Raw genomic sequence first — 24,624 nt, 5'->3', positions numbered from 1 at the left:
ATTTACAAAATGAATTTATGAAGCACAAATATGATATATAAAAAAAATATGGAAAATGATAAATTCACTCCTAGGTCAAAAGGATAAAATAGAAGTCATTAATAAATTACAATCAGAGGGGGGGGGGGATTGGACTACTCTAAAGGATGTTGCAAGTTATTTATGTGGATATTTTTCTATTGAGGGAGCAAAACTTTGCAATGATGCTTGGAAAAGAATTAAGCAGCCTCCCAAAATAGTTCAGTTGGAAGTTCCAGTAGAAAATCAGTTGGTTTTTAATCCTTGTACTATAAATGAAGTGAGAAAAATATCAGTAGAATACAATCAAATTCAACTGGTGTATACAGGATTTCTCTTAAAATTGCTAAATCAGCTATAACACCAGTTATATGTAATTTGATAAATAAATCTATGGAAAAATGAATTTTCTTGGAAGTTTTGAAGGTGGCTAAAATAATACCATTGCACAAAGGAGATAAGAGAGACAAACCTTCAAACAAAAAGACCCACTTCTATCCTCCCTTTTTTTTCAAAAATATATGAAAAGGTGATAGGATCCAGGCTAACTGATTACATTAAAAATAATAAAATTCTTATAAATACCCAATTTGGTTAAAGAAAAAAAATGTCCACAGAAATGGCAACTATTAAACTTGTTGATTGGATAAATACATTGTTTGAAGCAGGACTGATTCCAGCTGCTTTATTCCTGGATTTGAAGAAGGCTTTTGACATGCTTTACCATGAACAGTTATTACTTGAGCTGGAGAAAATCAGTGTGACTGGAAAGAGTTTGTCTTAATTTGAATCTTATTTAATTGACCAGAAGCAAATTGTAGTGAATGAGTATTTTACTTCTGCGGCTATTGCTATAGCTTGCTGATACCACAGGTTCTATACTCGGTCCTCTTCTATTTTTTATTTTTATAGATGAGGTTAAGTATTAATTGTCAGAGGCTGGTATAATCCTTTTTGTAGACAATACCCTTTTACATGTAGCTGCTCCATCAGCTTATCTATATTTTGATAAAATGATAAAGGCAATGACTGAGGTTTGTGATGGGGCAGATTCCAATCTTTTGACATTAAAATATACTAAAATTAATTACATTTTTCTCTCTCGAATCTCTTGAATTGAAACTAATTTAGAATTGATATTAAATAGAAATCAAATAAAAAGAATAAAGGTTACAAAATATTTGGGTTTTATGATTGAAGTAAATCTATCATGGAAAACCCATTCAAATGTTATAGCTTCAAAGTTGTCCAGATGTCCTGGTGTGCTTCTTGGAGTTAAAAACCCAGTATCCTAGTAAATTATTTTTTTTAGCCATATTATTTTTTTTTTGTATTTTTACACTATTTTTTACCCATACATTTGTTATGGGTTCTCTGTATGGGCTAGTAATTTTGTGTCCAGTTATAGAAAAATTCAACATGTAGCTGTTAAACTTTTGTTGCTAAAACTTTGTTTACTCATAATATTAATGAACTTTACACTAAAAATCAACTTTTTATCATGTTCCCCTTGTTGATTGGATAAATACTTTGTTTGAAGCAGGACTGATTCCAGCTGCTTTATTCCTGGATTTGAAGAAGGCTTTTGACTTGCTTTACCATAAATAGTTATTGCTTGAGCTGGAGAAAATCAGTGTGACTAGAAAGAGTTTGTCTTAATTTGAATCTTATTTAATTGACCAGAAGCAAATTGTAGTGAATTAGTGTTTTACTTCTGCAGCTAGTGCTGTAGCTTGCAGATACCCAGGTTCTCTACTCGGTCCTCTTCTATTTTAATTTTTATAGATTGGATTAAATATTATTTGTCAGAGGCTGGTATAATCCTTTTTGTAGATAATACCCTTTTACATGTAGCTGCTCCATCAGCTGATCTACTTTTTGATAAAATGATAATGGCAATGACTGAGTTTTTTGAGCGGACAGATTTCAATCTTTTGACATTAAAGTATACTAAAACTAATTACATTTTATTCTCTCGAATCTCTAGTATTGAAACTAATTTAGAATTAATATTAAATGGAAATGAAATAAAAAGAGTAAAGTTAACAAAATATGTGGGTTCTGAATTGATGAAAATCTATCATGGAAAACACTTTCAAATATTATAGCTTCAAAGTTGTCCAGATCTCTGGGTTTGCTTCGCCGAGTTAAAAACCTAGTATCCCAGAAAATTCTTTGATTGCTTTATTTCACTTTTTTTTCTCATACATTTGTTATGGTTACTCTGTATGGGCTAGTAATTTTGTGTCCTGTTATAGCAAAAATTCAACATGTAGCTGTTAAACTTTTGTCACCTAAAACTTTGTTTACTCATAATATTAATGAACTTTACACTAAAAATCAACTTTTGATATTTCAAAAACAAGACCAAGTTAGTATTTTCACATATAAGTTTATCAATAATATCCTTCCCTCTTCTTTCGATTTTTTCCCGTTAATAGTGATGTCCAGAGCCATGATACATGAGGGGCATCAAATCTGGTGCACCCATTTAGAAATATGGTTAGAGCTTCTTTTGTAATTTGAAATTTTGCCGCCTCTGTATGGGATATTATTCCAATTAAAATAAGAATTTTGAGTCATTTGGCTTCCTTCAAGGCTGCAGTTAAAAATTTTTTCATTGCTAAAGAATAGTATGTTTTTATGTATATGTATGTAGTTTATATGTTTGTATGTAGCACTATGTAGGGTAGAGAAGACTGTCACCTGCTGCCAATTGCCTCTCTGTTTTTATTGCTGGGATAGTTTTATATTTGGGCTTCTGCAGCTCCTTGCACTGAAACAACAAGCTACAGGTGCCAACATGTTCTTTACTCTTCCTATTTTGTATATGCTGTCTTTGGGTTCATTTTAAGAAGTAAGTAAGTAAGACAGCACTAGACCCTTAATGTCCAAACCAGCAGTGCTGACCCCTGTTTCATGTCCCTTCAGCCAGGAAGTGCAATGGGGGGCTGGGGCCAACCATCCTGTGTTTTCATACAACCTTCCTGTTTACCTTCCTCGGATTTTTTCCAGGTACCCATTTAGAGCTGGGTCGACTCTGGCTGAGCTGACCCACACCACTGACCCCCGTCCCCAACCATGTAATTGGTCACAACTGGAATTGAACCTTTGCCCTTGGACAAAGAATTCTCACACCAGCGCCCCAACCACTTAGCCAGGACGGCTTTGGGTTCATTGACAGTTCATTTGTAGTCTGACAGCATTTTTCACTGCTTATTCTTCTAGAATATTGTCTATGGGCTGAAGTCCCAGTATAAACTCTATAGATGCAGTAGTGGTTTCATGAAATGCTCATATAATTATTAGGCATGCTAGCCTTTGCATCCACATAATAAAATAGGTCTAATTACTGTCCTATATAAATACATGATCTTATTGGGAGTCAAGATCCAGTTCTTTCCCACCATTTGACGGCATTGAATTAGTGAAGCTGGGGTTTCCTTGCCTTATCAAGACAATGTGTTTTCCAGCAAAGTTGATGATCGATCATTAGCCCTAGGCATTTCACCTGCTTTTTCAGGCATAATGGGTGATCATATATCTTTAGCGTAAAAGTAGCTTGCCATTTCCTCTTTTTTGTGAATAATACTACTTCACTCTTTTGAGGTGCTAAACACAGTTTATGATTCTGTGAACATATTTGAATGTTGTCCAGCATGTGCTGTCCCAGTTCAAACATTGTCCTTAGATATTTTCCTCTCAGTAAGGATAGTAGGTCATTCACATATGTCTGGCTATATACAGATTGCTATTTTCTTAAATTTAGCAGGCTGATCATGGCCTGGTTCCACATGTGTGGGGAGATTACCCCCCCCCCTGCCACTAAGCATATGGGAATTTGATTTTGGAACAGATCTATCTAATCTTGCTTCCTCTATGGCCATTTCTATGGATTCAAAAGTAGCATTATCAATTGCTCTTTCTAAGGCTTGCTCTACCCGCCACACCAATTGGTGAACTGTAGTGTCTTTAGAGCCTCCTGTCATAAATTCACTTTTTAATAAATTCACTTCACTTTTTAGATATTTTGTTGGATATTGGCTCTGGATTACTTTTTAAAATCCAACAAATCAATTTTTTCATCACTTTCAATTGAAAGGAGGGAAATGTGATCATTCTGTTTGACCAGGGTTTGAGTATTCCTCTTTCCCTGGTTTAGGTATTAGGTAGACGACTAGAAGTTACTATTAAAGAATAAATGAGACCCAATACAAACAGAAGTTAAATAAACCATCATAGCAAAAAATATACAGCAGGCACTAATATAAATGAATAAATAGATCTTAAAACGAATAAAGCTTAAATTGAATATGCAAAGTATAAATGAAACCAAAAACAAACAGAAACTAAATAAACAATTATAGCAAACAAACATACTACAGAAACTAATATAAATGAATAAATAAATCATAAAACGTAAATTGAATGTGCAAATCAAGCTTAAAATGAACAAAAATCAGCTCAAACAAGAGTCTGGGTACTGCGTCATTCACTTACTGTAAAAGTGCTATACCTTCTATGTCATTGGTGCCTCACGGAAAACTGTATTTGGACTGTCTAGGGAAACACTAATAAAATTAAACTTAATGTTTGATACATAGTGACATTAATTGTTGAAAGATTAGTAGTTCAAGATTTTATTTCACTGTAATTTTTATTTTCATTTTCAATGCTGTAATAACTGGAAAAGAAAATATTTGTAACACAGATGGCTTTCAGTGAAGCACCATTGATGCAGTAGGCTTTTGACTTCTACAGCTAGGAAAGGGGGAGTAGCCAAACTGTTTGTGATGAAAATTTATTTATCTTGAATAGTCTTGGAAAGAAATAGTAAAATCGAACTGAATATTTGATGGTATAGTGATATTGATTGCCAAAAGCTCACCAGTTCAAAATTAAACTTCACTGTTATTTTTATTTTTTGTTTTCAATTTTGTAATGAGTGCATAAAAAATATTTGTAATGTAATTCGTTTTTAGTAAAGCGTCAATGACGCCAATAGTTTTAGATTTGTATATGGCAAAAACTAGCTTAATATTTAGTGCAAAGCAAGTATTTTAACCTCAGTTTAAGTATGGCTGTTGTGTGAGAGAATTAATAAAATCTTGAACTGATGAGCTTTTAGCAATTAATATTATGATATATCAAATATTTGGTTTAATTTTGTTAGTTCTTTCAAAGACTTTTCAAGACACGTATAGTTTTAGAGACCTTTTTTAATTTTTTTTTTGTGCATGTCTAATACCAAATCTTCCAAACTATCTCGTGGTACTAGATGTATTCCCCCCCAGAAAACCACTCCTGTGTGTTGGGAAGGGGTGGGGCCAGGGAGGGTCACGGGTCAGCTCCCATAAGTTTGGGAAGGAAATATTGTTAATAACTTAGGTATTTTTTTTTTGGGAGGGGTCAGGTTATGGAGGGCCAGGGGTTAACTCTAAAAGTTTCGAAATAAAATATTGTTACAATTTTTGTGTTTGTACATTGGGGGGGGGGTATGGAGGGCCAGAATTTCGGCTCCCATAAGTTTTGGAATAGAATATCATTAATAGTTTTTTGAAAGGAGGGATGTAGTCGGGTTATGTAAAGCCAGGGATTGGCTCCCATAATCTTGGAATGGAATATTGTTTTTGGGGGGAGGGGGTCGGGTCATAGAGGCCCAGGGGCTAGTTCAGTTAAGTTTTAGGATAGAACATCATTATTTTTTCCTGGGGGGGGGGCTTCGGGCCCTGGAAGGCCATGGGGCCAGCCCCCATAAGATTTAGAATAATATATTCCAAAAGAAATCATATATATTTTTTTTTTGGGGGGGGGGGGAGGGGATATAGAGGGCCAGGAGTAAGTTCTCATAAGTTTTAGAATAAAACATTATTAATTTTTTTTTTTGGGGGGGGGGGGGGGTTTGGTCCAGGATTAGCTCCCATAAATTTTAGAATAAAACATTGTTAATATATTTTTTTTTTTTGGGGGGGGGGGTGGAGACCCAGTGGTGGAATCCCATTAATCTGGAATATAAGATCATTATTTTTTTTTGTCGTGCAATCGAAGGCCAGGGCTTACCTCGTGTAAGTCTGGAATAAAATTCATCAATATATATTTTTTTGGGGAGGGGGGGGGGTGGGTGCCCTTGAAGGGCCATGGGTCTGCTCTGATAAGTTTTAGAATAAAATATTGCTTATATTGTTTTTGGAGGATGTGGAATTCAGGCCATGGAGGGCCGTGGGTCAGTTCTCATAAGTTTTGGGATAAAATATTCTTAATAATTTATCTTGAGGGGGAGTTGGTCCATGGAGGGTGCAGACCACCTGCCCCAAGCCCTCTGGCTTCCCTTTTCTCCCTCTGGCTGGGTTTCTTTCTGTGATTGGGATTCTCCCAGTTGTCATTGCTACTAGCGTTATTCCCAATTCAGGCTTGCTCTGTTCTGTGTGAGAGCACCAATTTGTTTTATATCCACTTGTCTCAGCCTCAGAGTTTTTTGAGCCCTTCGCCATTTCTGGCTCTGGGTTCTGGGAGCACATGCATGCTGACGAGAATTCACAGTCACTTCTCAACAACTCCCCATCCACGCTCATAGCCCCTACGGATGGGGATTCTTCAATCTTGATTTTCAGCAACAAAGCATTTTCAGAATCGGAACACAGCATGGCCTCGAGGGAGTTCCCAATGCACACCCTCAGCCATCTGGTTTTCAATCCAATGTCTACTAGGTGTATGAATAAACATTCACCGTCGGATAGGGCAACTGCGTTAGTGCCAGCTCAAGGTGTGACCCTTGGGTCTTGGGCCCTCTCTAAACGGTGGCCTTGGATACGAAAAAATGAGTTTGTCCCCTGAACTATATTTGACCTCTGTCATCACTGTAGCTTAAAATATTCTAATTTTGGTTTCCATACTTATCTTCCAAACTTTCTTTAACTATGAAAAACACCCTGAACCTTGGCTATTTTATTTTTAAAATCTTCACTGCTCACACCATCTTTACTAAGAATACTATCAAGGTAAGTGAAGCTATCTACCCGATACAATGTTTTCCTTACCCAACATCACATTTTGATTTTCACTTATTCCTAGCCTCTGTGAGTTAGTCTTCTGAACATTAATTTTCAAACCTATTCTAGCACCCTGAACTCGCAAAACCTCTGAAGGCTCATTCAATTTGCTTTCACTTGCATCTAGGATGCTTAAATCATCACCATAATCTAAGTCCAGGAAAGTTTTTCCTCCCCATTTGATTCTGTGTCCCCCCATTACTCGCAAAACCTCTGAAGGCTCATTCAATTCGCTTTCACTTTCATCTAGGATGCTTAAATCATCACCATAATCTAAGTCCAGGAAAGTTTTTCCTCCCCATTTTATTCTGTATCCCCCATTGCTTGCCTTGTGGTCCTTCAGACAAAGCCCATCAAACAATCCATATAATGGGAGATAGAGCAGAACTCTGCTAAACTCCTGATTTAATACTAAACCAGCTGCTAACATTATTAACTGTAGCAGTGTTATCCTTGTATATAGCACAAATCACTTTAATTTGTTTTTCTGGTTTACCATACAAGTATAAGACCTTCGCTAAAGATTTTTTATCAACAGAATCAAACGATTGCTCACGATATATGAAACTGAGCACCAAAGGTGTTCGATAACTTAGGTACTTCTTGATTATTAACCTAAGAGTTAAAATTTGGTTGACACACCCTCTACCCTTTCTAAATCTGCATTGTTCTTCTCTTAAAGCAAATCTCCGTCGAAAAAGTATCATATTTGCTACCTACAGAGACCAGGCTAATAACCCGAAAATTATTACACTAACTCTTATCACCTTTCTTATACAGACGTGTAATTAGGGGTTTCCTAAAATCGTTAGTTACTTCCCCTTCTTCAAAAATCAACTGTTCATTTACAGCATAAAATATTTCATTCACATGCCTAACAGCACAGAGTTTGAAAGGTAAGACAGGTCTTATGAGCATTGGTAGGAAGTTTCAGGGTGTGTGGGGGTGGCGATTGCAGATTCCACCAGGAAACATTTGGTTCCTTCCATTTTGTTTTGTGTTAGCATGCTCTAGTTCTAGGGACTTAGGGATATACATTTCAGGTTGATTAGGAAAATACTGGTTTCCAGCCGTTTTTTTTTATTTTTGTGGGGAGTGGGATTCCCAGCCTGGTTTTATATGAGTGTCCTCGTGGCTTTGGGCCTTTAGGGCGTCTTCAACTGACCAGATTCAAACTTTTTACAGGTCATTTTGTGGCCACCTAACCCCCTCCTTCAAAAACAAGAATTCTTTTCAGCCTATAGTATAATTCTGAAACTTTCAAGGCAAATAGACAGTCGAGACAAATTACGCCTGAATGGTTTTCTATTTCAACCCATCTGCAAACCCTGGCACTTGTGGGAGTAAGTTTCAAACCAGTAACTGAAAAGGCTCTGTTGTTGCCCTCTTATTGGGTCCTCTACAGCTTTCTTCCCTCTTCTGTGAAAAATTGCAATCCCTTTATCCCTGGGAATGATTGCTAAAATTTTTGACCTACCCAAGTCTCGAACAACCCAGCTAAACATGCCCATTTTTCTTTTTTTTTGTACTAAGATTTTTTCAACCAAAGCTAGCGTTGTTTTTGTTATGCAGGTTTTTACAGCACTTTCTAAGGCTCTGCATCTATTTGAATTGCAAAATCTTATTTTTTTTTTTATAAAGACAAGAGTGCTTACTTATTCAGCAGTGTTTAAAGTATTCCCAACTTGGACTTGTTTCTTCTTTGGAATTCTGATCTTTTAAATTTGATTCATATCTATAAATATCGCTCTTTTTCTGCGTAGATAGTATTAGTTTGACTTTTTTTCCTTCTTTTAATAATTTCTTAAAATTTAGAGCTCTTTTTCAGTGGCTCAGATTGTTCATTGCATCATTTTTTTGTTCTTTTTACCATTTTTTCTTACAGTTAAGGATGGATAGTTCTATTAGAAATCAACCTACAGCAGATGGAACATCAATTGTTCGTGAAATCCTTGCCAGTGAAAAAACCTTAGAGGTAATCTGCCTTTTCTGCCAATTATTACTTTTGCAGATCCTTTTTAATAATTGGCAAATTATTAATTTTTTCCAATTTATTACTTTTTAACATTGTTTTAGTGTTATTCTGATGACGATTTTGCCTGCCTTTCCACTTTTCTCCTTATTTTATTGTAATTTTGGAACTATCTAAATTATGCAATAGAATAATTATTGTGTTATTTTTAGTTTTAAGTCACATTTCCGTTTGGAATTCAATGTTATGATTTGCTGCCGTTTCTTGTTCTACGTCCTTTTCTTTTGCTTTTCTGAGTCATGTGTCATCTTCTGTAATTTTGGACGCGTCACTAACACTAATAATCAATTCATCCTTTCTGTTTATCGGTCACAGACGAGTTAAGAATTCTCTTTCTTGAATCTATTGTAGTTTTGCAATTCTAACTTCAGATTTCATTGTTTAGCATTTCCGTTTGCAAATCAATGTGATCTTTGCTGTTTTTTGTTCAATGCCTTTTTCCCTAGCTATTCAGAGTGATTTTTGCTGTTCCTTGTTCCATGCCTTCTTCTTTATTTGTTCAAATTGTTTTGCCCTTTTGTGTAATTTTGCATTCGTCATTGATACTAAAACCGATGCGACCACTCACAAGGGAAACATGATTTGTATTATGCTGTTGAAATTTATATAAACATAAGTTCACTCAGTTTTTCGTCGTCGCTAACGTCACACGAGTTTTTTTCCCCAAAATTAGGGCTCTAACCGACTTATCTCAAACTCGTGACCTATTTAAATGGTTTTTATGGCGTTTGATATTTACCAAGTGACATAGCGATCGCAATTTCTGTCGGTCTTTAGGTCTGTCTGTCCTGGTTTTGCTAGTTTGGGCACTTTCATATAAGCTAGGATGATGAAATTTGGCAGGCGCATCAGGGACCAGACCAGATTAAATTAAAAATAGTTGTTTCCCCGATTCGACCATCTGGGGGAGAGTGGGGGACGGTTAATTCGGAAAAATTAGGTATTTTTAACTTACGAACCGGTGATCGGATCTTAATGAAATGCTATATTTAGAAGGATATCGTGTCTCAGAAATCTTATTTTAAATTCTGACCGGATCCGCTGACATTGGGGGGAGTTGGAAATCTGAAATCATGGAAAATGCTTAGTGGGGAGATCGGGATGAAACTTAGTAGGAAAAATAAGCACAAGTCCTATATACGTGACTAAAAACTGGAACGGATCCGCTCTTTTTCGGGGAGTTGCGGGGGGGGGGGGGTAATTCGGAAAAATAAGAAAAAAAGAGGTATTTTTAAGTTATGAACGAATGATCAGATCCTAATGAAATTTTATATTTAGAAGGACCTCGTAACTCAGGCCTCTCATTTCAAATCCCGACCTGATCCAGTGTCATTGGGGGGGGGGGTACCGTAAATCTTGGGAAACGCTTAGAGGGGAGAGATCGGGAGGGAACTTGGTGGTGGTGGGAAGAATAAGCACAAGTCCTAGATACGTGATAGACAAGACCGGACCGGATCCACTCTCTATGGGGGAGTTGGAGGGGGGCGTAATTCGGTAATTCAGAAAAATTAGAAAAATGAGGTATTTTTAACTTACGAACGGGTTATCAGATCTTACTGAACTTTGATAATTAGAAGGACTTTGTGTCTCAGAGCTGTTATTTTAAATCCCGACCGGATCTGGTGACATTTGGGAGAGTTGGAGGAGGAAACCGGAAATCTTGGAAAACAGTTCGAGTTGGAGGATCTTGATGAAACTTGGTGGGAAGAAGCTCTTGGCTCTTCCAGCCTCGTCGCAAGTGCCATATAAGCTCTTGGCTCTTGTTTTTGGACAAGAAAATCCCTGGGCGCCTATATATAGGCTATTTATACCCAAGTCAGTATTGTGTGTCAGTGGTTGATTAAAATAAAAACAATTTGTAAACTTGAATCAAATGTGTCCAGATCGTCTCGACTATGCATTTGTTACTATAGACTAAATGTAAGAATAAAAAAGACCTAGATTATCAAGTAGTAGAGGGGATTTTCAAATCTGTTAAACTTAACTAGAGTTTTTGCGTGCTTTAACACTGACCAAAATCTGCACTGAAAAGAATTAACTAATCTTTTTTGAATTTGTCAGTTCCGACTATATCGAGGCTTTGTTCCCCAATGGACTCAGTCCAAAACGTTAGCTTATTCTGAAAAACTGCAATTCCACAATTTACTTTAAAGAGATAGAAAATGCATTAATACATCTTAAAGTTAGTATTTTTCTTGATTTTACACCTAAATTATACAATTTAAAAAAATAGTCTCCTTTTCTGAAAACGGGACTAAAATGCAACTGTGGCAACTGTTTAAAACTCTAATTGTTGTCTGATTAATCTTTTATTTTTGCACAAAGATTCAGCTGGCCGGTTTACAGGTTTGTTAATATTGTTGTGAACTTGTTTAGAAATAAAAATTCCTTTATTTCTCTTGATGGCCTCACAAAGACCAGATCGACCACTTTGGTATTGGTATTATGTGATGTGCGCGCGTTTAGATGTGATGACTTCTTCTCTGACCATAGCCTGATGGCTACAAAAATGAGAGTAAAGTTGTCAGCCCTAAGAAAGGTGAGGACAGCTAGGCAATGGCCCTATGACTGCGAGAAACTGAGATACTTAGAAATTCGGTCACAGTTGGTGTTAAAACTGACCAACAGATTTGAAACCCTTGGTCTGATGTGAGATGAAAGTCCAGATACAGCTTGAAATGCTATCAGAAAAGCCTACAATAATACTGCCTACAAAACGGTTGGTATATAAAAGTCGCCAAAGGATCAATGGATCTCCATCGAATCGTGGAATCTGATCAAGAAGAGGACTAGCAAAAAGAAATCTCCTCTCACCACTCTTTCCTCTGATGCGAGACACCCTGTTGGATTAGAGTATGCTATGCTTGATAAGGCTATGAAGAAGAGTGTCCCTGCTGATAAACGCCGTGGCCTTGAACAGAAAGCGCAGAAGGTGGAAGAAGCTGCTAGACGGTCAGTGTATCGCAACACCAATGAGATAGTTGAAAAATTTCCAAAATGACAAATGCACCCGTCGAAGAAGAATTGGCATTTCAAAAAGTTGTTAAAAAGACCACCACCTTCGAGAAATCCAGATATACCACACACGCCATTTCTAAATCTATCCGTTGATATTAAAGAACCCTCAAGAGGGGAAATACTAAAGACAGCTAAGAATCTGACGTCTGGAAACTCCCCTTTGAAAGACCGAATTACTGAAATAATTAAATGCTCAGTAGCTGCATGTATAACTGTATAGATCACGTTTTCTCTATAATTTGGAGAACAGAAGTAATTCCTAAGGATTGGACCAAAAGTACTCTCAACAAAATATTTAAAAAAGGCGTTACTTGAAAGTGGTAAAACTAGACAGGTATCAGCCTTGTATCCATACCTAGCAAACTATTGGCGACTATACTCCTTTATAAAATCCAACCAACGTTGAACGAACATTTCCGAGAGGAGCAGCATCGATTTCGGACAAGCTGATCATGCACTGATCTTGTATTTACTTTTAGAATGCTGCTAGAAAAAGCGAATGAATGATGCAATAAGCTTTGGTAGGTCTTTATAGACTTCAAGAAAGCTTTCGACTCGGCAGATTTCCAAATACTTTGGGAGGTTCTCCAATACTGCGGTATTCCTGATAAGCTCAAACGAATCATTGAAGCTTTCTACAAAGACACAGAATGCTGCGTGAAGACAAGTGACGGGATTAACCGTTATTTTTTTTTTTACCAAGATATTTGTGAAGCAAGGTTGTGTGCTATGACCACTGCTGTTTATTCTTATCGGTGATTATATTCTCTGGACCTGCGACGGACATGGAATCCAGTTGGATAATAAGAGATTCGAAGATTTTGATTTCGCTTACTATATCAGCCTCTTAGAGTCCTTCAAACAAAAGCTCTAGCATTGCCTTAACCAAGTCAGGGACGCTGCCAAACCTTTTGGCCTTAAGATGAATGCCAAGAAAAAAAAAGTATGGCAAACACTGGATCTCCACTCGACCTACGATGCAATAACCAGACGAAGTCCCATCCATAACTCAGGATCGTGTCAGCGAGAAGTAATAATAGTAAATAATAATTTATTTCTTACCCACTTACAAAAGGGAAAAAGTGGAGTACAAGGAGAAAAAACAAAGAACTACAAATAACACAAATTACAAGAAAAAGAAATAACAATTTTAGAAAAAAAGGCGGATAAGATGATTGTTAGGACCAAGACGGATTGGCGCTTCGTCAATTAATCTTGAACTTAGTTTTTCCACTGAGAGAATAATATCCGAGAAAAATGAAAAATATTTGTGGCTGATAATTACTAATTAACCTTCGGTTCCAAAATTATCGTGGTATATAAAGTAAGAACTTACAATACCGATAGTAATCCGTCTTGACCCTCTTTACGTCACCTTTATTCAGAAGCATATAAAACCCAGCACAAAATAACACAGAATGGTCGCAAAAACTCGAGTACAGTTTTGTAAGTGCTTGTCCCCCGAAATTTCCACGATTTCCAGCAATCTTAGAATACCCCAGTTTATCTTAAATTGCATATCCCGAATTGTCTGAAAACAAAAAGAAATTAAAGAATTGTAAACAGAAATCCCAAGCCATCGAAAAGAAGTGACTTGTGGTACGGAAAAAGAACTGCTATCCAAAGGATGAGGCGAACTTGTAGAAAGTCCATAACAGGGAAATCTGGTACATAGATCCCGAATATGTACTATGTTTTGTTTTGTTTAGTTTTTTTGTCATTTCTTTGGTGCCGATGAGGATAATATGCGTAGGGATAGAATACACCGTGCTCTTCTGGAGTCTCCATCCCCAATGTTGAGGATTAAGAGAAGGAGTCTTAACCTCAGTCCAATCTTGAACTTGATGATAGGCTCCGAAAGAGTGAAATTTCGCTGCTGTTGAAGTAGTAGGTCTCCAGGATGGAAGAAAGCTGTAGACGTTGCTACTTTGTGTTGAAAGACTCAGTGTCGATAACTGTAAAGATTGTCAGCAGCTTTTCCACCTTACAATATAGAAAGTGCAGCCTCTCCCACTGCTTTAATCTCTTCTTTCGAAACATCAATTTGACAAAACGTAGAAGTATTTTTCCTAGACTGATCGTCATCTATCAACCGTTAAATCGAAACCGCTTTGCCAAGTTCTTGTTGACAGGAGTTTTCGTCGTAGCCAAGAATTACGTGAGGAAAGGGAAGCAGTTTGCAGTTTTCAATCCCAATCTTTTTAACAATGGCTGCGATGTCCCAAGTTGCACCTGAAGCGGATGCCTTAGTCTCACTATGCAGGTGGACCTTGTGGTGCTCAGGAATAAGCGATACAGTAACTACACCAACTAGTCGGTATCGTCACCGATAACTTTTCCCACAATAGTGTCAATTTTTGAAAGTCGCTTGATAGCTTTTACTAGCTCTTGCTTAATTGGGTCTCAGATCAAACCAGAAACATCAAAAAGTGACGCTGGATACGAGCGAAGTTCATTTTTAAAAGAAGATTCTTCGTCCATATTCAGTCTTTTTGATACAGTTATAAGACGCTAAAATAGCAATGAACGATCTAAACAGTGGATATCATCCCCGACTTTTGTTTTGTAATCATAAGGTCTGTTTGATCCCTCCGTTTGAACAAATGCTCCTTCAGCGATTTTCCTGCCATTCTGTCAAGAATCTTTTTCAAAGCGGTGGATCACCCTCGTACGGAGACGAATGTTAAAAAAGGCAATAAGTATTTATGTGTCTTTGCAGTGCCTCTGCTGCCTTCAAAACCAGACTTTTTGTAGATTGCATGTTTGACAAGAAATATCCGTCAATTAGATAAGGTAAAATTTTATTTAAAAGAGTGGCTATCACAAGCCCAAAAGGGCCGAATTCACACTTTAGTGTCAGTACAAAATTATAAAATTGCAACAAAAGTCCATCTATTAAGCATTACAAAGTACGCAATTGAAAAATAAATACTAGAGCTCTTAAGATAAAAGCAGAGTGAGAAGGGGGGGGGGTTTACTACTTTAAAATTTCAACTATGTGAGGGATTAATATTCTTCTATATCTTTCAGTGGAAACTCTTATTGGGGCAAGAAGGAATTTTTTTTTGGGGGGGGGGGAGGTAAATGATCACTAGGGATAAGAGAAGCAGTATGAGGGTTATGCATGGCATTATGGGCAAAACGCAAGGAAATCTGGGCTCTGTTTTCCTGAAGGGTGATTAGATTTGCTCTCCGAAGAAGAGAAATGTAAGGCACTTTAACCTCAATGAAGATAATTCTTAGACACCTTTTTTGAACTGCCTCTCTTCTGTCCGATAATTCATTGGAGATGCCAGGATGGCAAACAGGATAAGCGCATTCGAGGGTAGGACGTACAAAAGAGAGAAAAATCCTCAAACAATGCGATTTGGGACATTTAAATTTATGAAGAAGTTTGAAGAGAGCATTTGCAGCATTTGTACGTTTTAATAAATCCTTAACGGGGCAATCCCATTTTAAGTCACTTGAGATGATAACACCCAGTAATTTCATAGTGTTAACAGACATCTCGGCGGGGGGGGGTAGGACAGGAGAAAGAAGGGAGAGTTTTTAGGAAACTAATTGTTATAACTGTTGACTTTAAAGGGTTGACTCTCATATCACTAGCAATAGCTTCATCTGATATTGACTCCAAGATGTCCATTGGGTTACTGTTTAGATTTTTGAAAAATGTTGCTAAGACAGTTAAATCGTCAATGAATTTCCATCTATCCGGGAAATCGACACTAAGATTGTTTATCATGGTAAGAAATAAATTTGGGCCTGAGAGTGTTTTTCAAGTTTATTACATATAATGTCCAAAAGGTGAACCAGATAGTGTGTGGTAGAGGGCAAATTTCCGAATTGCCTTTGGTCAAAATTGGGGATTATTTTTACTTTCAACCAATCAGCTAAAAAGCTTTCATGTAACTTGGAAAATACCAGGGTAAGAGTAATGGGCCGGGCACCAGAAAAATCTTGTTCGCTACCCTTCTTTTTTACGGGAGAAATAAAACCTAATTTCCAACAATCAGGGAACTTACCAGTAGAGGTAATTTCACTAAAAAGTACTGACAAAGGTTCTGAAAGGATGTCTGCAAAGGCTTTAATTAGTAAAATTGGGATGTCTAGCGGACATGTGCTGCACTTTTCAATATTTTTAATTTGTGCCTTAACATCTGAGGGTAAAATAATAGGGAAATTGGGAGGGTGTAGATCATAAGCAGTATTTATTGAGAGGGGAGGGAGGCTTTGAACTATGGAGGAACGAAATTTATTCAGATCATTAGTTGTAACAAGGGGCTCTTCTTGTAAACGGAAATCTATATTATTATGTGTTTTTCCACAAGTTTTTTATACTATTGTACCACTGTTTCGGCCTAGTAGACAACAAATCCTTAACTTTACATTTTTAATATGCAGAAGCAGATTCACGTGTTTCTTTTCTTATATGTTTACGCAGTGATTTAGCTTCAGATGTTATACCATTCTGAAAAAATTAATTTTAAGTCTAATTAACTTTTTTAAGGAAAGTTTCCTTATTTCCCACGGAAGTAAGTCATGGTTTTACTATTTTAGGCTTGTATACATTCAATCTCAGGTACATATTGTCTGTACCTGAGCTTGCAACAGATTTTTCATGTATTTTCAAATACGTCGAAAATACATGAAAAGTCTTACGATCCTGAGATACTGGGGGGGGGGGGTAGCAAAACATAATTTAACCCGGGTCCAACTTTAGATAAAAGAAAATACATGAAAAATTGCACGATCCTGAGATGCTGGGGGGGGGGGCAAAATGCTATGATCACAATATTATGATTTGTGAATTTACGGAATTTACGTTTTGAATTTATGGAACCGGTTGCAAAAGATCAAATCTACATTGTATTTAACTCGGTTATTTACTCCTATTTCAGGCTTATTACTAAATTCGTTTTTCTTAAAAATGAAATAATCAAGTTGAGCTGTTGTTTCCTTCAAAAAGGAAACAGCAATCACCTACTATGAAAATACCGGCGTTTGGGAATTTGCAGAGAACAAAGTCAGCTCTACTACGCAGTTGCTGGAAGAAACGCTGTGTTTGTGCTGCGTTTCTTTCCTAAGAAGATTAACGTGAGCACAGGCTGGACGTCCCATTCCCCACTGAAGTCTGTACTTCTGTCATTCCTCTACTTGTAGTCAATCAGGTTGCCTTTTTCAGATTTCTCATCAGTTCTTGTACTATGACCATATATATAGCTAAATCGGCCTAAAATCTGCCCGATCTTCTCAGAACGTGCAAACCTTTTTTGGAAAATTGGACAAGTGTTGGGCTTGTATGTTAAAGTCTGTTCATTTCATCGTCATCGTTCATTGTAGGTACAGCCTTGCCGTCTTCATGTAGTTGTTGTTACCAGCTGCTGTGAGGTAAGGGGCATGTCAGAAACTTTTTGCAAAAGAAGCTTTCATTGGCTTCTACATTTAGCTCTGATAAAATATCAAAGAATGGTAACCATGTCTTTATACTGCATCCACAGTTTTCCTGTTCAAGTCTTGTGACTTCATTCTGATTTAAGAGCTGACAGAGAAGATTTGACCATCACGTGACTTTAAGATTTGGGGATATGTTCAAGAGAAGCTCGTTCATCCATTACTTACTCACATAGGTCTTTGATTTCACTAAGTTTAACCGTACTCAATGAAAGTTATGTATTCAATTCAAGTTCTGTATCTGAACCTTCGTCTACAAGTTTTTTTTTTTTTATCAGATTTGAGTGAACAGCTGCGTCTACCACCTAGAAGATGAGCCACTGTATTGGAAGCGTACATCAATTCAAAAATTTCTGTTAGTCCAGATCCATCCATTGAAGATCCAATGGCACCGACAAAACTCATGAGGGTGTAGAATCCGTCTAGTCTAACCAATACTTTCGCAACGCTAATTCCTGGTCCTTCTGCAGTACTATTCTTCATGGACTTCCACCCCAACGGCTGGTCAAAGGTTACAACCTTAATAAATCCGTACCGTTTGCCCTGATAGGCAATAAATGTCAGTGTGGAAAGGATACAATTCTCGTCGCTTGAAGGAAAATCGATCGTAGGAAGAAAGAAAACGTTGGCTTTACCGGGATGGTCTCTGACCATGACTGATTGCATGGTTCTACTCCAATCTGGCCTAGGTTGTTTGAGATACTCCGGCGTAAGCCAAAGGACATCTAAGTTTGAAGTCTTATCTTCTTTGAATCCTGGATGAAGAATATCATAATTCATTGTCGAAAGGACAGAATCGTTTGACTTTCTATGGACGATTCGGATTCATTTAGCTGTTTTTATCTCCCCAGCGGTAATCTCCCTCCTATGGTTACTCTCTAAGGTGACTTTTAGCCCATGGGCTACAGCAGGAACAATGTCCATGCCATGAAAGGTGTTTTTACCATCCAAATCATATATGTTGTGATCAATGTTGTCGGCCATGCGTCGGACCAGACAGTCAGAAGTGATTCGTTGCAGTTTGATTTTGTAATAACTGGCAGCATTTTACTCAGACCTTAAAACTTCAAAATCGGAGGAGTAAAACCCCGGCGAATTTAAGGTATCACTCAAGACTTTGGAGGAATAGTGATGATGCATTTGAAGTGCCACTCCAAGTAGCAAAGGGGAAATGAGTATGCAAGGGCACACAGCTTGTACAATTGCGTATCCCCTTGCATTGATTTTCACTGTTGTGTCTTTACTGACCAACGTTTCGCTTAGAAGCAAGCATAGGCTAGAGGATTGAAACGATTGCAAGTTCTCATGTGAGGTCAGTGAATTTAGTAGTTCTTAATTATCGTTGTTGGTTTTTAAATATCAGTAAAACCTACCTTGGATCTTGAATGTAACTAAAAACTTAACTAGAAGTCAAAATTGATCAATAAGTGTACTGGTTACACGTTCTTTCCAACTCGAATGTCGGTAAAATGGGTCAACTTGTTCTTGCGCGTCTCCACATCTATTGAATAATTTTTCACCAAGAACGTTGAAGAACATTGCAGATGCTTTACAAATTTGAAATGTATAAAGGCATTTATTTGACTGGGTGAGCGTGGCGGGGGATATGAAAAATACCAGGACGTGACATCTTCTTGGCATTTCCGCATAGGAATTGTAAATTTGCTCTGCATGTATCTGACTTCATGTAATATTCCAGGTATTAGATTGCACGCTTTATCTTGCACGTATGTGTTAGTGTGTGAGTGCATGGGAGGGGGAGGCAAACGACTCAAGGATGGTCACAACATAGAACTGAGTTCATATTCGTGATCTACGTACTACATTTTCCTGTCACCTACTTTTTAAAAGCGTAAGTTAATTTTTTTTAAGTCATTATTTTAGAAGAAAAGACAATAAACGTCAATTTTGCCTCGACTGGCTTTGATAGATTTTGTAGATGTTCTAGAGTATTTTTTTCCCGTTCGAATGATACCAAAATCAAAGTTTTTGCAATTTGTTTGAGGCAGCCCTTAAAATTAATTTGATTGACTGTACTACTATGGCCAGATAATGAATTGTCCTGTATTTTATATACCATTTTGTTAAGGCCGTGATTAAGTGAACTTGAAAACATCGAGCTTCAGAATTGAAGTAAGGTTACCCTTCTGTCTTTTAATTCTCTAGAGATCGTCGATTGTCAAAACTTCAAATAGCACCAATTATCAAGTCTTGTCAAAGGTTTTGATTGACAGCTTCCTTTGGTGAGATGCTTCAGCCGAGAAATAATAATATATTTGACAGTGTCTTGCAAAGCTTGGTTACCGACCAAGGGAGATTAGAAAATGAGCAAAAGAGCACTATCATTCTCAAGTACAAAATGCCCATGTATATGCAACTGTGACGGCATGCATAGAATGCATTTTAAAATTTATTGTTTTTTCCACTTTATTTCCTAGGGATAGGCTATTTAAAATACCTCATTTCATTAATTCGAAACTAAACAGCGAACTTAGTTGAAAGCTTTCTTCGAGGATTCTTAGAAAACCAAAGTTTTCTTACAATTTAAATTAAAAAAAATAAAACTGAAAGTAAGGAGTGACATTAAAACTTAAGACGAACAGAAATTACTTCGTATATGAAAGGGACTGCTTCCTCATGAACGCCCCGCTCTTTACGCTGAAGTTTTTTACTGTTTTAAAAAATAGAGTTAAGAGGAAGAGTCAGACTTTAGCGTGAAGACCGGGGCATTGATGAGGAGACAGCCGCTTTCATATATGAAGTAATTTCTGTTCGTTTTATGTTTTAATGTCACTCCTTACTTTCAGTTAAAAACACTTGTTTTTATTTAATTTAATTTCTTAACGTTTTTTAATCAATGCATGTTTTGATTTATGCTCTCCACAGATGAATAATTAAAACGAAATTTGGGTATTTATTTTTTTGGCTAAATGGGTTTCTCATAGTTTTGATCAAACGATTTTGAGAAAAAAATAGGAGCGGGGAAGGAGGTATAGTTGCTCTCCGATTATTTGGTTACCTGAAAAGGCAACTAGAACTTTTAATTTCTTACGAATTTTTTTATTAGTAAAATTATTAGTAAAAATAAATTTTACTAGTTAAAGACATACGTAACTTACAAATTAGCTTACGTAAGGAACTTCTGTATTCTCACATTTTTATTACATATATGAGGGGGGCTCACCCCCTCAACAGTACCTCCCTCTTCACACTAGAGCTTAAATTTTGTCCCGATTTCTTAAGAATGACCCCTGAATTACAAAAGCCGTAGAATAAATAGTTGAAATTCTAAAAATACTTTAGTGTAGAGAGCGAGGTATTAGGAGGAGGTGAGCCACTCATATGCGTAATAATTTCTGTTCCTTTTAAGTTTTAATGCTGCTCCTCACTTTCAGTTGAAAAAACTTTGTCATATTTATTTTTTTATTGTTTTTTTTTTAATAATAGTAGGAAATCCTGCGCTCCCTTCATGGAAATTTTCTTCCTCCATGAAAAGTTTCCCCAGCATATCCCTCTCTTCTCAACCCTGCCCCAGACCAAATGAAAACGCCCCTGAAGACGTCTGTACACTTATAAGGATTTAGTTATAAGGATTTCCGACTACGCTGAATAAAATGGCTATCTCAGAATTTTGATCCGGTTACTTTGGAAAAATAATTAGCGTGGGACGGGGGCCTAGGTGCCCTCCGAGATTTTGGTCACTTAAAAAAGGCACTAGAACTTTTCATTTCCGTTAGAATGAGCCCTTTTGCAGCATTCTAGGGCCACTGGGTTGATACGATCACCCCTGAAAAAAAAACAACAAATAAACACGCATCTGTGATCTGCCTTCTGACAAAAAATACAAAATTCCACATTTTTGCAGATAGGAGCTTGAAATTTCTACAGTAGTGTTCTATGACTTTTAGGCAGATCACGGATGCGTGTTTATTTGTTTTTTTTTGTTTTGTTTTTTTTCCAGGGGTGATCGTATCCACCAAATTGTCCTAGAATGTTGCGAGAGGGCTCATTCAAACGGAAATAAAAAGTTCTAGTGCCCTTTTTAAGCGACCAAAAAAATTGGAGGGCACCTAGGCCCCCTCCCACGCTAGTTATTTTCCCGAAGTCAACGGATCAAAATTCTGAGATAGTTATTTTATTCAACGTAGTCGAAAAACCTTATAACTATGTCTTTGGAGACGACTTACTCCTCCATAGTCTCCGTGGGAGGGGTTACAAGTTAAAAACTTTGACCAGTGCTTACATATAGTAATGGTTATTGGGAAGTGTACAGGTGTTTTCAGGAGAATTTTTTGGTCGGGGAGAGGGGGATATACTGGGGGAACTTTCCATCGAGGACTTGGTCATGGGGGAAGAAAATTTCCATGAAGGGAGCGCAGGATTTACTAACATTATTAAAAAAAAAACAATGAAAAAATATATATGAAAAAGTTTTTTTTCAGCTGGAAGTAAGGAGCAGCATCAAAACTTAAAACGAACAGAAATTATTACCCATATGAGGGGCTCACCTCCTCCTAATACCTCGCTCTTTACGCTAAAGTATTTTTAGTAATGTCAACTATTTATTCTACGGCTTTTATGATTCAGGGGTCATTCTTAATGAATTGGGGCAAAATTTAAGATTTAGTGTAAAGAGAGAGGTACTGACGCCGGGGTGAACCCTCTCATATGTGTAATAAAAATATGAGAATAAAAAATTCTTCACGTAAGCTAGTTTATAAGTTACGTATATCTTTTACTTATAAAACCATTCGTAATAAATTAAATTTCTAGTTGCCTTTTTTTATTAACCAAAAAATTGGAGGGCAACTAGGCTTCCTCCTCCGCTCTTTTTTCCCAAAATCATTCGATCAAAATTATGAGTAAGCCATTCAGCAAAAAAAAAAAAAAAAAAATTCAAATTTTGTTTCAATTATTACTCTGCGGAGAGCCAAAATCAAAACATGCATTTATTCAAAAACATTCAGAAATTAAATAAAAAAACAAGTTTTTTCAACTGAAAGTAAGGAGCGACATTAAAACTTAAAACGGACACAAATTACTTCGTATATAAAAGGGGCTGCTTCCTCATCAACGCCCCGCTCTTTACGCTAAAGTTTTTTACTGTTTTAAAAAGAAGAGTTGGGAGAAAGAGTCAAACTTTAGCGTAAAGAGCGGGGCGTTGATGAAGAAGCAGCCCCTTTTATATACGAAGTATTTTCTGTTCGTTTTAAGTTTTAATGTCGCTCCTTACTTTCAGTTGAAAAAACTTGTTTTTTTATTTAATATATTTAAATAAAAATTTTATTTAATAATATATTTTATATACCAAAATTCCATTTTTTAGAGTTTCGGTTACTATTGAGCCGGGTTGCTCTTTACTACAGTTCGTTACTACGAACTGTTTGATAAAGTTGGAGGACAAGCAATATAAACAAATGTATTTTATTTCAAATGACAATACAATTAAGTATGTAACTACAAAGAAGGATAGAATGTAAGGAAAATGAATTTTCCTGTTACCGGTACTAGACGATTAATCTTATAAGTACGGCTCTTGTATTGGAACCCCCTGTGGAACTTTGGGATCAAAGCATCAATGAAGAATCCTTTCAGCTTTGGAAAAATCTTTTCGGTCCAAAAGCCTGGATTGCGGTCTATCTTTTCAATGTAGAAGTCTTTCTGGGTAAAAATCATGAAAAAGCAAGTATATAGCTGAGCACATTCAAGCTGACTGATTGTACTTGGTAAAAGTAGTCGTGGCCTCGTTTGGGGTTGACCAGTCCATTCTTTCCAACTTCCATGCAATAGTCTGCCTTAGACTCTTTTCGGTTCTTTATCCACTAGCCTATCCCCAAATTTCTCGCAGTTTCGCAGTTCCATACCTCGCTTTGATTTAATTTTCCCCATGATTTTGGCTTTGTGTGCATAACTTTCCTGAAGGCTCCTGACTATTTCTCATTTCTATGTTTCTTCATTGCATTGAAATAATTTATGAAAATTTCACACTATTAACAAGCAGCTGATTATTCCAGCTTGTCATTTTCGTCTCTAGGGGTTATTATCGGCGATCTGAAACGATTCTTTACGGCAACCGACTTGTAAAAATTTCAGGTAGCTGAAAATATTCTAGGGGACTGTTAGAAAACAGGAAAATACATCAAAAAATGGTTCCAGTCATCTTATAGGTTATTGTCTTCTGCACATGATAGTACCAATTTTGTTCCAAAAGCGATATCCTTCATAGAGTACACTTGTGAAAAATACCTAGACATTTTTTAAGATTTCTAAGCAATTAGAGGAAATAGAACAAAATCCTTTCAAACATTTTGTAGCATCTTCAAGAAGCTATGGCCTGATATTAAAAGCGGCATCTTCCGCCAATGAATACTTGAGTACTTTTTAAATATAAATTTTCAATTTAACATGATATTTTCGAGTTCCATCAGTTCACTTAATCACCCCCTTAACAAGAAAAACTGAAAACTTGTTTTTTAACAAGAAAAAGTAAAACAGAGTTTTGATAACCAAATATCTAACCCTCAGTGTCGCTTCAACGGTGATAAAGAAGAAGTACCATCCACAATTATCGGAGAATTACGTCATATACGTCAGCAAATGTATTCACAGGTCAGAAAAATGGATGAATTTCTTGAAAAGACTGAGTCAGATAAACAGCAAAGATTAAAAGCTGCTTGTGCAGAACAACAGACTACAGAAATCCGCCTGCAAAACGCACTGACAGAACTTGAAATAACAAGGGCTGAAATGATAAAAGTACAAAGGGAAAGCGTAAGAAAGCTGCCTCTTGAAAGGTATTAATTTGGTCTTTTTTACTTTTTATGTATTTTATTGACAGATTAGGTAGTGGAAAAGTTATTAGCTGTTTAAGAAAAAAAGCACAGATGGGCATTTATAGACCATAAGCCTAATAAAAAAGAAAATTGTGGTTTTAATTTAGTTTGTGGTGGAAACTGTACTGCTGATAAAGCAATCCTAAATCTTTGCACTAGGTTTTGTTTTGCCTATATCATCTCGGTTAGGTTACCTCCTTAAAAAGTACTGTCAGTCAACTAT

At 36.7% G+C, this 24,624-nt stretch overlaps 1 protein-coding gene across 1 annotated transcript in view; it reads left to right on the top strand.

Moving 5' to 3' along the window:
• The window catches only part of LOC136026312 (eukaryotic translation initiation factor 4 gamma 3-like), a 131,084-nt gene that overhangs the window by 5,474 nt on the left and 100,986 nt on the right, over positions 1 to 24,624 (top strand). Inside the window, exons 2-3 of the mRNA XM_065702733.1 lie at positions 8,953 to 9,042; positions 24,094 to 24,362. Coding sequence (XP_065558805.1) covers positions 8,953 to 9,042; positions 24,094 to 24,362 — 359 coding nt within the window. The remainder of the gene's footprint in view (positions 1 to 8,952; positions 9,043 to 24,093; positions 24,363 to 24,624) is intronic.

This window comes from Artemia franciscana, chromosome 4 (assembly GCF_032884065.1).
Source record: "Artemia franciscana chromosome 4, ASM3288406v1, whole genome shotgun sequence".
Lineage (NCBI taxonomy): Eukaryota > Metazoa > Arthropoda > Branchiopoda > Anostraca > Artemiidae > Artemia > Artemia franciscana.
The sequence above is the reverse complement of the archived record's forward strand: the minus strand, read 5'-3'. Positions and strand labels throughout refer to the sequence as shown.